This window comes from Microtus oregoni, unplaced genomic scaffold (genome assembly GCF_018167655.1).
Source record: "Microtus oregoni isolate MIOR12 unplaced genomic scaffold, Mior012 000005F_ref0000423, whole genome shotgun sequence".
In the NCBI taxonomy this organism is placed as follows: Eukaryota; Metazoa; Chordata; class Mammalia; order Rodentia; family Cricetidae; genus Microtus; species Microtus oregoni.
This window is the reverse complement of record NW_024543064.1, coordinates 16,962,947-16,977,487: the sequence shown is the minus strand read 5'-3', so window position 1 is coordinate 16,977,487 and position 14,541 is coordinate 16,962,947. Positions and strand designations below refer to the sequence as shown.

Genomic DNA, 14,541 nt, shown 5'->3' with positions numbered 1-14,541 from the left:
GTAGGGTAAAACCCAGGTATTTGGTAAAGCTTGGCCCCTGAATCTGCCTGTCTGCCTGGAATCTAGCCCTTCTTTGGGCACATGCCATAACTTCCAGCTTGACCATAGTTTCCTCATCTATAAAACTTGCATTTGGCGAAAGGACTCGATAGGAGATACAGAGTAGCCTCGGTGCTGGGAATAAAGGCTGGCTTGCAGTGAGGGACAAGCATGTCCCTCACTGCTGTTCAGTGCATCCTCCCAGCGATCTTCACTGTACATCCCGAGACTCAGCTCTGGGGCCTGACTGCTCACGCTCCCTCCCTGGTCCTGTGAGTGCTGGGAACCTCAGGCTGTTGCTCAGGTGTACCTGGCAGGGGTGCCCCATCCTCCATAGAATCATCTTCTCCTACTTTGCTCGGCCTGTGGCTTCTCATTTCGGGGTCTCAAGATGCATCCCTTTCCCTGGGAGGGTCCAGGGCTGCTCTGTGCTCTGACCCTGAGTTTGCCAAGCATCCTAAGCCCTCAGCAGGCACCTCCTCACTGGTGTTTGGTCTTTACCTAAGCTGCAAGCACCAGAGACCGGGAGAGACTCATCCTCCCTCCCCAGATGTTCTGTCTTTACACCCAAGCATCCCATGGAGGGACAGTCTCATCCTCTATCCCTAGATTGTGCCTAGAGGACAGCAGGCACTCATCACGATGGAGGTGCCCCTGGCTCAGTTTTCCAGGGGCCCTCAGTCAAACCTTGGTGGTGGAGCTAAGCTGGGGTTACCCCAGAAGTAGGAGGCTGGCCAAGTTTCCAGGCCCACCCTTTCTATCTCTGCTGTGCCAGCCACCCAGGCAGGGTCTCATTAGGCTCTCAGTTTCTCTTGGGATCTGCTGGATCAGGAGCGAAATTAGTACCCAATATGGCCGGCCTAGCTCACTCATACACAAACCACAGGTGCAGCTTTCCACAGTTAGTTCCATCTTCAGTGAGAAGGGAGTGGTGGAGACCATTGTGGGGGGAGCTGGAGGCCCAGAGGGACTAGGGACTTGCTGAGAGTCGCCAGGCCTGAGAAGAGTTAGGCCAGGGATAAAGCAATCTCTTGGCTCTGCCTTGCACTCTGTGACTTACTGTCTCCTCTATCAAGTGCTGCCTCTTTGCCTCCCTGTCTCCCCTGGGACCCTCCCACCAGGCCTGGGCCCCAGAATCTCCTAGTCTCCATTCTGTTTTATTGAAAGCTGAAAGGGGCCAGCTTATTACACAGCGCCAAAGTGGCCTAGCCAGTTTCGGGTTACTCCCGCAGCCCTCAGCTTTGCTGCTGCTGCTGCAAGAACCCTTTTGTCTTCTTTAACTTATTTGCTTTGTAGAACTTCCCCAGCCTACTCTTAGCTTACTCACCGATTTCAGCAAGTGTCTCATTCTTTCACCTTTCAGCCCCCAATTTTCCCTTCTCTTAAAATTTATTTTTAGTGCATTGGTGTTTAGCCTGCATGTATGTCTGTATGAGGGAGGGTGTCGGGTCCCCTAGAATTGGAGTTACAGACAGCTGTGAACTGCCATTTAGGTGCTGGGAATTGAACCTGGGCCCTTTGGGAGAGCAGCCAGTCCTCTTAACTGCTGAACCATCTCTCCAGCCCCCAAACTTTTCCTTTTCAGGGGAAACTTAAAACATTCACAGAAGCATCAAGTTGCCAAACTCCATCCACCCCTTGCTACTCCTCTCTGGCTCACATCTCCTGCCTACCCCTTCTCTCTCTAAGACAGGGTCTCATATGTAGTCCTGGGTGACCTGGGACTTACTGGGTAGCCCAGGCTGCTGCTGCTTCACAAGGGCCAATCAGCGATGTGTGGCTCCGTGCCTGGCTCCAGCTCTCATTTATTTTGGTTTGTCTTCTGTTTTCTTTGGTTTGTTTTTCTTGAGACAGGGTCTCATGTAGCCCAGCCTGGCCTCAAAGACACTACATACTCCACAATGGCTTTGGATTCCTGATCCGACTGCCGCTATTTTTAAGTTCTGGGAGTACAGATGCCACCATGCCAGGATCTCTCTTATTTTGAAACAGACCCCATCTTATCATTTTAATCCTTCAGTAGTTGGATATGCCTCCCTAAGCAGTAAGGATGCTATTTCTGTAACTACATTACTGTCTTTGCCCCCCAAATATTAGCAGTTATTGCTAAATTATCAATTATTCGGTGTTCTAGTAAATGTCTTAAGATCTTTTATTTTTATGTGCGTTGATATGTATGAGCGAACACGCCACATGACGTGTGGAGGTTGGAGGATAACCTTGGGTGTTGTCCTCAGGTGTCTTCCTTTTGTTTGAGGCAACTTCACTGTGTAGATCGGTCTGGCTGTCCTATCAGATTTCAGGGATCTGTCTTCACCTCCCATCTCACTACCCCAAGATTACAGCTTTTATTAAAAATTGTAAATGGCATATAATGTGTTAGGTACCACTCTAGTGTGTGTGTGTATGTGTGTGTGTGTGTGTGTGTGTGTATATATATATATATATGATATATCAATGAAAAAACAACTGTAAGTTGAGCAGTGGTGGCACACACCTTTAATTCCAGCACTCAGGAGACAGAGGCAGGCAGATCTCTGTGAGTTCAAGGCCAGCCTGGTCTACAGAGTGAGTTCCAGGACAGGTTCTAAAACTACCGAGAAAACCTGTCTCACAAAAAAAAAAAAGCCAAAAAACTATATATGATACCATTATAATATACATTATATTTACTCTATGTGTATGCACATTATAATGGTATGATATATCGTTGTTTTTTGAGACAGGGTCTCACTGTGTAGCTCTGGCTGTCCTAGACTCACCGTGTAGCCCAGGCTGGCCCCAAACTCACAGAGATTCTCCTGCCTCTGTCTCCCAAGTGCTTGAGATTAAAGGCATGCACCTCTCCACTTGGCTTCCCTTATGGTATTTTTTTTTAAGATTTATTTATTTATTATGTATACAACATTCTGCCTTGATGTATGCCCGCACGCCAGAGGAGAGCGCCAGATCTCAGTACAGATGGTTGTGAGCCACCATGTGGTTGCTGGGAATTGAACTCATGACCTCTGGAAGAGCAGCCAGTGCTCTTAACCTCTGAGCCATCTCTCCAGCCCCCCCTTATGGTATTTTTAAACAGTATGTGCTTTTTGTGCCTTCCTGCCCACTCCCGCTCAGCTTTTGACATGGGCTCTGGGGATCCGAACTCAGACCCTTGCCCTTGTGAGATGAGTACTTTACTGACCGGGCTATTTCTCAGCCCCCAGTTGCTCTTTGAGACCGGGCTTTCACTGTTTGGCCCAAACTGGCCTGGAACTCACCTTGATATGGAACTTCGTCCTCCAGCCCCAGTTTCCCAAGTTCAGAGGTTATAGATGTGTGTCATCATACCCAGTGACAGGGCTCAGGGACTGGAGAGATGTTTTTCCAGAGGACCCAGGTTCAATTTCCCTTACCTACATGGTGGCTCACAGCCCACTGTAACTCCGGTTGCAGAGGATCAGATGGCCCCTTATATACTTCATGCAAATGGTGATCAGGCAAAACGTCCATATATACAGGAAATACATCTTTAGAAATATCAGGGCTCAAATAAAGTTCATGTAATGTTATTTGTTGATACATATTTTAAAAAATCTTGAGATGTCCTCTCTAGGCCTGAGGATGTAGCTCCAGGATAAAACACTTCCTTAGCATGCTCAAAACCTTGGTTGGATCCCCAGCACTGAAAACAAAAAAGTTTAAAAATTTCCCTTCATCTCAAGTCCAGGCAGTGGTGGCGCACACCTTTAATCCCAGCATTTAGGAGGCAGAAGCAGGTGGATCCCTGAGTTTAGGGCTAGCCTGGTCCACATAGTGAGTTCTAGGACAGCCAGGGCTACCCAGAGAAGAAAATCTGTCTCAAAACAAACACAAACAAACAAACAAAAATCCTTTTCTCTATTCTTCCTCTTTCTCTCTCTCTCTCTTTAGAGACTCACTTCTGCTGGGACTGTTTGCCTGGAGTTTCTACATTATTTACTCAATGTGTTTAGTGTAATTTGGTTTGGGCATTCAAATTACCTGCTCTAATGACCATGTTTCATATCTGGAACATGTAATTTAATCTTCCCTGTGAACATCAGTCTAAGATCAAAGGAGTCAGAATTCACCCCTCCCAGATCTCATTTTGAGAGGCAAGGCTTCCACGACCTCCCCACAACAGTTAGAGATCTGGGAAAGGCTGGGAGGGGCCCAGAACCCAGGAATGCTTGGAAAGAGATCGGAAGAGATCGGGGCTTGTTGGACGAAAGAGCCATACGCAGTTCTAGAGGGAGAGCAAATGAGATTATGGGACCCTTTCTTTTCTTTCTTTCTAGATCTTGCTGGCAGCATGTGAGAGCTTTTCAAGTTGATAAGTGTAACTCCAGGGGTGCTGGTCGCAGTCTGTGGACCTGCAGGGTCTAGGTCACCGGGATGAGATGTAGCCATTGGCGGCGAAGTGAGCTTAGGCAACTTTCCTGACTCATCTGCCAGAAGGAGAGCAGCAAATAAACACCTTTCACGATGGCCTCATTAGAATTAGAGTGTGGGGTGGGGCGCTTACATTCTGTGCCCTATGCTTTCTTATGAATAGTGAACCAGGCATATCTTTAATCCTATCACTGGGTGGCAGAGGCAGGCGGACCTCTGAGTAAGAGGCCAACCTGGTCTATGGAGTGAGTTTCAGGACAGCCAGGGTTAAACAGAGAAACCCTGTCTTGAAAGAAAAAAAAAAATCTCTATCTAGTTTATGTTTTGTTTTGAGACAGTGTTATGTGTAGCTCTGGCCTGGAGCAGGATGTCGTCAAATTCACAGGAGTGGAGTGGGGGTGGGGGGAAGGGATGGGGGGGTGGGAGTGTCCACCTGCCTCTGCCACCAGCTGAGGTTACAGGTGTGCACCACTCATGGCTGATTGCTTTCTTCTTATTTTTAAATTTACATTTATGTATGTTATGTATGCATACATATGCATGTGTGCACACTCGTGCATGGCATAGGGCATGTGTGGAGGTCAGAGGTCAACTTGACTGAATCGGTTCTCTCCCTCCACCACCACGCAGGTCCTAGGCTCAGTTTCATCTGTCTCTATAGCAAATCCCTTTACCCACCGAGTCATCTCCCTAGCTCCTGTGTGTGGGTTCTGGTTCAGATCTCTCCCGTGGTCTGTTTGCATTTTCAGTTAGAACGAGAGAAGAAAGCCTCTGGGATTTAGATTTTTTTCAGTCTATAATGTTACAGCTAATGGTTGGCTCTGACATTCTGTGTCTTGGTCTCTCCGGAGGCATCCCCATGATGCAGAGCAAAGCAAGTGGTCCGCCTCCTGCTTCAGCTGTACGCTACAGCAGGGGTTTCCAGGTGGAGGGTACCTGCAGGGTCATCTCAGCAGAACGACAAACCTAGAGGCAGTGAGAAACTGCTGATGTTGACTGGCGGTAGCCGTAAAAAGTCACCAGAGGTACAAAAATGGTGTCTGTGATGGTCCAAAGGAGGGAGTGTCTAATAGTGAAATATAATCTGCAGTTCCCAGGGCCTTACTGCTAGTAGTTCTGCCCCTTTGCTGGGTTGCCATGGTGACCACAGCTGGCACTGCAGAGCCACCAGGATGAAGAATGGGTACTATTGATGCATCCTGACCCAAGAAGAGGTGCAGGCAGAAAGCCTTCCTAGACAGGGCGTCTGGGCATGGCCTGGTACTGCCCTCTATGGTCTTTTGCATAGGCAGAAAGCATAGGCCAATAGCCAGAGTGGTGTATTTGTGTGTGTGGGTTGGGTGGGTGAGGGGCACAAAGGACATAGCCAATGGTTGGAATTCAGACCTTTTCTTGGGCTGGACAGGCCAGGCTGCCTGAAGGACTCCCCTGGGCTTCCCAAGTTCAGAAACATCTCTTTTGTGCTGGGTTTCCTCCATCTTTGCCCAGTTTGTATTTAGGTTTTTGCATAGAAGCACTGACTCTTAGTGTCAAAAGAAATCCAGATGTCCACCAGTTCTTAAATTTCATTTATATGTTTATTCCAGTGTGTCTGCAAGTGTGTGCATGCATGCGTGTGCACAGTCATGAAAATGCACATATTTCAGCACACATGTAGAGGTCAGAGGACCACTCTGGGGACTCAGTTCTCTCCTGTCACCTTGTGGAAGGGACTCTGGGGATCTAACTCCAGTCATCTGGCCTGTGCACAGGGACCTTTACCATTTTGCCAGCGCCTGCCCATAAGGTTCTGATTTGTGATCCAGGGCCTCAGCCTCCTTAGCACTGAAGTCCTCGAATGTGTCAAGTGGTAGAGCACTCTTTCCCTTTGTAAGAAACTTCCTGGGTTGGTAATGTCCTGTTTGTACTGAAGTCTGTGTCTCCCCGTCCTGGAATCTGCTCCAGGGTCCTCCAGACCCTTTTCTCTTTTCTGCAGAACAGACTTGGGGGTGTTAGGAATTGGGGATCAAAGACTGCAGCCAACTTAGCTTTCTTTTTCCAAAATTAGTTAATTTTTATTTTATATTTATCGTTGTTTCACCTACATGGATGTCTATGTTAGTTTGTTGGATCCCCAAGAATGCAGTTACAGAGATTGTGAGCTGCCATGTTGGTACTGGGAATTGAACCCAGGTTCTCTGGAAGAGCAACCTGTGCTCTTAACCACTGAGCCATCTGTCTCTTCAGCCCCAACTTGGCTTTCTTTAGCCAGGTCCTCTCTTTCCTTTCTGGTTCCTCCCGTACGGTCAAGGAGTCAGAGAAAAGACGGTGGGGATAATGGAGTTCGGATTGAGGTTCAGAGGTGATTTTGGTCCATGAGTCAAAGCCATGCCCTTGACTCTGGCGGGTCAGCTTGATTTAGGCTTTTGGATTGTGTGGATTTGGCTCATCCTGGACTAACTCTGCCCCTATTTGTGACTACATGATCTGACATCTTCCTTCTGTTTCAACTGTACAGTGGTCATGGTGATGTCCACCTACCTCTGTGTATGTGGCCGGAAGCATGAAATCAGGGGAGCGCTGAGCGCGCATGGAAACCTGTATGGCAGATCCTGGGGGCCAGAACCTCAGGTCCTGATTCACTGCTGTCATTACAGGGTCCTGGAAGCCCCTCTGCCTTTCTCCAGAACCTTCCCTTCTCAGGCTGCTCTCAGAAATCCCCCGTAATATTTTCTTTTTCTATTTTTGTTTTGTTTTTTCAAAACAGGGTTTCTCTGTCTAACTCTGGCTGTCCTGGAACTAGCTCTGTAAACCAGGCTGGCCTCAAATTCAAAGAGATCCGCCTACCTCTGCCTCCCAAGGGCTGAGATTAAAGGTGTGCACCACCACTGCCCGGCATTTATTTATTTATTTATTTATTTTCTTATTTATTTATTTATTTTCTTATTTATTTATTTATTTTATACAATATTCTGGTGCCGGAAGAGGGCACTAGACCTCTTTACAGATGGTTGTGAGCCACCATGTGGTTGCTGGGAATTGAACTCAGGACCTTTGGAAGAGCAGGCAATGCTCTTAACCACTGAGCCATCTCTCCAGCCCTATTTATTTATTTTCAAGACAGGGTTTCTCTGGGTCACCCTGGCTATCCCTGTCCTGGAACTTGATCTGTAGACCTGATTGGCCTCGAATTCACAGAGATCGCCTGCCTCTGCCTCCCAAGTGCTGGGATTACAGGTATAGGCCACCATGCCCAGCCCAAGATGCTGTTTTGTTTTCATTTACGTATATGTGGATGTGTGCGAGAGGGTACCTGTGGAGGCCAGAAGAGGGTACTGGATACCCTAGAGCTGGAGTTAGATAGTTGGCTGGGAGCCTCCCAGTATGAATGGTGAGAGTTGAGCCTGGGTGCTCCATGAGAGCGCTATGTGCTTGTAACTGTAACTACTGAGCCATCTCTCCAGGTCCCAGACAGGACTAATTTGATCCACTCTGAGGAATAATTGGAGACTATTTAGTCTCTGTTTCCTATAATCAAACTGCCGTGTTTCTGTAAGAACAGAAAGCTTTGTATGTACAACAAAAATCCTGCAGTTCCTAACATACAAAAGTCTTGAGCGTACACCAAGGTGTTTGGGGCTGCACTTGCTGATACTGTGTGGTGGTATGGCAAACAGTGTAAGGTGCTGGTGTTGCGTGTTCAGAACCAGGGCTGCAGTGAAGTTGTTTTGTACAGTGTGGGTGAGCCCTGCCAGAGGCAACTCAGGCTCATTGTGTTTGATTTTGAATTACTGTTTGGTGATCGCATCTTTAGAATCATTTTACTGTTGCCAAATCACTTGTGGTCCTCACACTCAGTTATGTTACCCATAGCTTAAGAAGCCTTGGTGGGAACTAGAGAGATGGCTCAGAGATTAAAAGCACTGACGGGGCTACAGAGATGGCTCAGTGGTTAAGAGCATTGCCTGCTCTTCCAAAGGTCCTGAGTTCAATTCCCAGCAACCACATGGTGGCTCACAACCATCTGAAATGAGGTCTGGTGCCCTCTTCTGGCCTGCAGGCATTCAAGCAGATAGAATACTATCTACATAATAAATAAATAAATAAATTTAAAAAAAAAAAAGCACCAACGGTTCTTCCAGAGGTCCTGAGTTCAATTTCCAGCAACCACATGGTGGCTCACAACCATCTGTAATGAGATCTGGCACCTCTTCTGGCCTGCAGGCACACATGCAAGCAGAACACTGCATACATAATAAATAAATCTTAAAAAGGGGGGTGGCTGGAGAGAAGGCTCTGAGGTTAAGAGCACTGGTTGCTCTTCCAGAGGTCCTGAGCTCAATTCCCAGCAACCACATGGTGGTTCACAACCATCTATAATGGAATCTGATGTCCTCTTCTGGCATGAAGGCATACATGCAGGCGGAACACTGTATACTTAGTAAATAAATAAAATCTTTAAAAACTTTTTTTTAAAGGAGCCTTGGTTAGGCTGAGTCAAAGTTCCAACCCTAACCTGGTGGCTCCCCTGGGTTGTGCATCTGACTGGGTTGGCAAGCTGACTGGTTCTAAGTAGGGTGAGAAAGTCTGTAGTCTTCTTGAGTGGCTTCTATGTGATCAGGCAGAAGAAGGTGGCCACCTTATGCTTAAAATGGGGGAGCCCAGGGAGGAGTTCAGAGGACAGCAGAACTTGTCTGTGTGTCTGTGTGTGTCTGGAGGGTGGAATTCTGAAGTCAAGGCCGTCTTACTTGGCCCCACTGAACCTTGTACACCTTGCCTTTAGGTCCTGGAAGGAGACCAGGCTATCTTGCAGAGGATCAAGAAGGCTGTGCGGGCCATCCACAGCTCTGGCCTTGGTGAGTGAGCCTGCCTGGGGTCTGGGGCCTAGGGCCCAGCCAGGCCTACAGCCAGCTCTGAGAGCCTTTCCTTGTCTGCAGGCCATGTGGAGAATGAGGAACATTACCGAGAGGCTGTGGAGGCCCTGGGGAATAGTCACCTGTCCCAGAACAGCCACGAGCTGTCCACGGGCTTCCTGAACTTGGCTGTGTTCACCCGTGAGGTGGCTGCGCTCTTCAAGAACCTGGTGAGGCTCCTGCTTCTTCTTGACGGACTCAGGGCAAATCCAGCAGCTTGTTTCTGGGAACTGAACCCAGGATCTTCTGCGAGAGCAGCCAGCGCCCTTAGCTGCAGAGCCTTCTCCCCAGCCTGAATCCAGCCTCTGTCTTCAGAGCTGACCAGTTGTGCCTCTTGGTCTCTGAGCACCCCTGCGCTGAAGCTTCTCTACAGATCTGGCGCATCGTTCCCGTTTGGTTTTGAGGCTGGTCCCACTCCCTCCTCGGCCTTCTCAACGCTGGGTTCACAGTCGTTCCCCCCACCCTGCCCCAGTTTTGTCTGATTTCTAGTCTCACTTTCCCCTGCTCTACTCCGCTTCACCCAGGAGCAAGGCAGACTGGCAACAGGGCAGGATGAGTCCCGTGCAGGGGTAGAGGCGTTCGGGGAGGGCACCGAGTTCAGCACCCCAGCACCCCAGCCCCCCTCTGGCTCTTCATCTCATCCTCGCCCCGTCTCTTCCACTCCCGCGGCTCTCCTTTGCCTCCTGGTACCTCCCTGGAACCTGATTCCCTTGGGGCCGGGTCTAAACTTTTTGCAGGTGCAGAACCTGAACAACATCGTCTCCTTCCCGCTGGACAGTCTGATGAAGGGGCAGCTAAGGGACGGGCGGCATGTGAGTGTCTGTTTTGGGGAGAAGGAGCCGCTGAGGGTAGAGCGGATGTAGGGCTGGGCGGAAGGGGAGGGGCTGACACCCTGGGAGTCCTGCCTCATACTGCCCCTGGTTCAGCTGGAGGGCCATGCACCTGTAGAGTTTGGCCAGCGGTTCTGACTCCTCACCTCTACTCTCGGACTAAAGGATAGGTGAGCCGCACTTGCTTCCGAGTACTGGGACATGGAAGTTCAGGGTGCAGGCCCAGGGTCCCCAATGCCCCGTTGCTGTTCCTTCTGTATCTAGCAGCTCTGGATTCATCAGAGAGGTCCTGCGAATGGAGGGTGGCAGTCTCACCTCCCTGGGCAGTCTGCCCCACAATGCATGGGGCCGGAACTGCCCTCATCTCAAAGTGACACCAGCGTGGGCACCTCCCAAACCAGACTGGTGACTTTTTTCCTCAGAAGATGTTGAGGCTGTCTAGAAGGGTGTGGCTAGCTGGGCTGGCTCAGGCTCAGGCATCTGGCCCAGGCTAGGCAGGCCAGGAGTCAGCTGTGTCCTACTGGTTTGCTGTGTGACCTTAGGGAGACTTCTCAACCAGTTTGTGTGTGTGTGTGTGTGTTCTCGCTGGTAAGAGGGTGGCCTCGTATCCAGCGGGGTAAATTGGTAGGATAAAATAGGGGTGGTGTTTGACCTTAACCTCCCTGCCTCATCCTCCTTGGCCCATGACAGAACTCAGAGCAGAGCCCAGAGGTCGACTGTGCCCCAGGCTAGAACCCACCACACCTGGCTGGTTCTTGGCAACTCTGGGGAGAAGTTGGGGTGGGCTGAGCCTCAGGAAGGGTTGGTTGAGTGTGTGTTAGTGGGTGTCAATTGGAGAACAGCTCTGGACAGCATTACTTAAGAGTGGGGTCCCTCTAAAGGTACAGAGCGTACTGTTTATTCCAGGGCTGACGGTTCCCTTTGGGCAACTTATTCTTTGTTCAATCCCAGGACTCGAAAAAGCACCTGGAGAAGGCGTGGAAAGACTATGAAGCCAAAGTGTAAGTGACCTTGGAAGGGTGGATGTAAGGAAAGGGTGCTTGTGTTGAGGAAGTGACCTTGGAAGGATGGACAGAAGGAGAGGGTGCTTGTGTTGAGAATGTACCACTCTCTGGCTCCTAGGCCAGGCCTGGCTGGCTGCTGGGAGCTCTGCTGCAGGACAGTCCCATGTGAAAGGACCATGGGATGCTCCCCCCCAGTGACCTTCTAGCCTTGTAGTACCCATGTGGACAGGGACATTGCATCCTCAAGGTCACTCAGCCCTGAGAAGGAGGTGTTAGTTTCAGAGGCTCAAAGGGACTGAGTTGTTAGCTCAGGGTCACACAGCTGGGCAGCAGATGGTAGCTGAGGACACTGGGTTGGCCATAGGAGAGAGGAGAGGCAGTGGCACACCCAGACCTCCTGTGTGCCATACTACAGTTCTGCCATCAGCTATGGGTCATCCCCGGGACATCCAGTGGCCAGCCTTCCTAAGCAGCCTGCTTGGGTTCTTTCAGGTTCCTGTTTCAGAACCTGTATTCTTCTTTGTAAAAATGATCTTGCTTATATTTTGCTAGAGAAAAATATATTTTTTATATATAATTTAGAAAAAATGGTGAAGCTAAAAAAAAAATAAAGAGAGGGGGAAAGAGAGAGAAAATTTGCTCAGTATGAGTTTACATACATACAGTCCCAGAAACTCTGGAGACAAGGAAGGAGGATGACTTGATCCCAGGAGTTTCAGGCCAGCCTGGACAATATAGTGAGATCCTGTCCCATTATCCACACACACAGAAAAATAAGAAAAAAGTTTAATCATCTTTAGGAGATTATTAGGGTCACTCTGTAGGGAGTGTCTGAAAGTTCTCCATTAGAAATTTCATATTTATTTATTTATTTATTTATGTTTTTTGAGACAGGGTTTCTCTGTGCAGCTCTGGAGCCTCTCCTGGCACTTGCTCTGTAGACCAGGCTGGCCTCAGACTCGCAGAGATCCACCTGCCTCTGCCTCCTGAGTGCTGGGGTTAAAGGTGTGCATCAATGCCACCACCTGGCCAATTTATTTATTATGTATACAACATTCCTTCCATGTATGTTTGTATGCCAGAAGAGGGCACCAGATCTCATTATAGATGGTTGTGAGCCACCATGTGGTTGCTGGGAATTGAACTCAGGACCTCTGGAAGAGCAGTCAGTGCTCTTAACCTCTGAGCCATCTCTCCAGCCCCCATTATTTATTTATTTTTACAAAACCACTCTAATTTCATAACTTAAAAAACAAGGCTGGGGGGCTGGGGAGTTGGCTCAGTTGTGTTCACCTTGCAAGCCTGAGGGCCTGAGTTCCATCCCCAGAAGCCATGTTAAACCAAACAGCAAGCAAGGTGGCGGCTCCCTCCCGTAATTCCTGCAGCGTGTAAGTTGAGGCAGGAAGATCAGCTCCAAAGCCAGCTTCTGCTGCATAGCTAGCTTGAGGCCAGCTTGGGATACATGAGACTCTGTCTCAGAAAAATAAAAAACAAAAAAACAAGATGAAGTGGGGAGAACCTACTAAAGCGTAGGAGAAAAACCCTTTCCTCCCCAGAAATGAGACAGTAATATTGTTCCACCTTTTTCTTCTATATACAGTGAACTATGTTGATAAGACTGAGATCAAAATAACCGTATCATTGTGTAATCTATTTTTCTTTTAAAAATATCCTGTCAAAAAAAAAATAGCCGGGCAGTGGTGGCGCACGCCTTTAATCCCAGCACTCGGGAGGCAGAGGCAGGCGGATCTCTGTGAGTTCGAGACCAGCCTGGTCTACAAGAGCTAGTTCCAGGACAGGAACCAAAAAGCTACGGAGAAACCCCATCTCGAAAATAAAAAAAAAAAAAAATATCCTGTCAGACTGGGTGTGGTTATGTATACCTATCATACTTGCATTTGTGAGGGTGAGGCAGGAGGATTGCAAGTTTGAGGCCAGCCTGGCACATAGAGAGATGCAGCCTCAGAAACAGTAGCTGGGCTTGGTGGCGCACGCCTTTAATCCCAGCATTTAGGAGGCAGAGGCAGGCGGATCTTTGTGAGTTCGAGGCCAGTCTCACCTATAAAGCTAGGTTCAGGACAGCCAGTGCTATTCAGAAAAACCCTGTTTCTGAGAAAACAAAAACAAAAACAAAGCAAACAAACAAAAACAAAAGAGAGAATTAAGAAAAGAAGAAGAAAATACTTGCCTATTGCACCCTGGATCCAATCCCCAGTGTAAATGGGTGTGGCCGTGGTATGGACCCGTAATTCCAGGAAGAGAAGGCGGAGGGTGAGAAGTTCAAGGTTACCTACCCCTAGTATAGAGTTTGAGGCTAGTCTGGGATGCATGAGACCCTGTCCAAAAGAAGAAGAAGAAGAAGAGGAGGAGGAGGAGGAGGAGGAGGAGGAGGAGGAGAAGAAGAAGAAGAAGAAGACAAAATTATGACCCATTTATTTGCATTGTACATGTTTCCAGACAGCACTAGTTAAATGGGGCAGGGCGTGCCAACACGGACATTCTGCAATGTGTGGTTAATCTTCCCTGTCATGGAGGAAGCATCCTGCGAGCTAATATTTGTTCCCGTGCATAATGACCACTGCGGGACGGGTTCCAAAAAGCAGTTGTTGGAGCATTTATTGCCTCTCCGTCCCCTAGAGCTATGCACACCTGTCCAGGTCCAGACTGAAAGGTCATCCCTCCTCCTCTTATAGCTGTGAGCACAGGACCTCATCCTGCCTGGGATGGGGTGTGGCCATCTGCTCACGTTAGAGGTCCAAAAATGGGCAGTGGAGACCCAGGCTAGCCTTATCTGTCTGAGTTGCTGAGGGAATCATGTGACTCTTCTTCCCTTAGCCTTGAGAGCCACGTCTGCCAAAGTGGACAGAATCACCTTTCCCTACAGACCTTTCCCAACCAACTCTGTCTTGACTAACTTTTTAGTAAAATTTTTTTGTAAGATTTCAAAGGTGTAGTGGCATGCAGCTTTGATCCCAGCACTTGGAAGACAGAGAGAGGCCGCTCTCTATGAGCTTGAAGCCAACCTGGTCTACATAACGAGTTCCAGGACAGCCAGGGCTGCACAGTGAGACCCTGGTTCAAACAAAACAAACAAACAAACATTTGTGTAAAGAAAATGCTATTCCGTAGGCAAGACATGGGCTGCCTAGGGTTAGTGATGCTCTGTTGCTGTGGCCCTGACTAGGACCGTATTTGAGTGGAACATCATGGTGACTATGCACTCCTTTCCATGGGGGTTCCAGGTGTTGCCAGATGTTAGTAAACTGTAAGATACTGCATGGTTCAACCCACATGCAAGCCAGTCCAGGCATTAGGATGGCCCAGGTTGCCAACACCATCTGAATCCCTCTGGAGTCCATGGAAAGAAGGCACGTCTCTACCTTG

General features: G+C 48.8%; 1 protein-coding gene across 1 annotated transcript in view; it reads left to right on the top strand.

Moving 5' to 3' along the window:
- Window positions 1–14,541, top strand: part of Asap3 (ArfGAP with SH3 domain, ankyrin repeat and PH domain 3) — a 42,746-nt gene that overhangs the window by 13,475 nt on the left and 14,730 nt on the right. Inside the window, exons 2-5 of the mRNA XM_041651945.1 lie at window positions 9,194–9,266; window positions 9,348–9,493; window positions 10,061–10,135; window positions 11,105–11,154. Coding sequence (XP_041507879.1) covers window positions 9,194–9,266; window positions 9,348–9,493; window positions 10,061–10,135; window positions 11,105–11,154 — 344 coding nt within the window. The remainder of the gene's footprint in view (window positions 1–9,193; window positions 9,267–9,347; window positions 9,494–10,060; window positions 10,136–11,104; window positions 11,155–14,541) is intronic.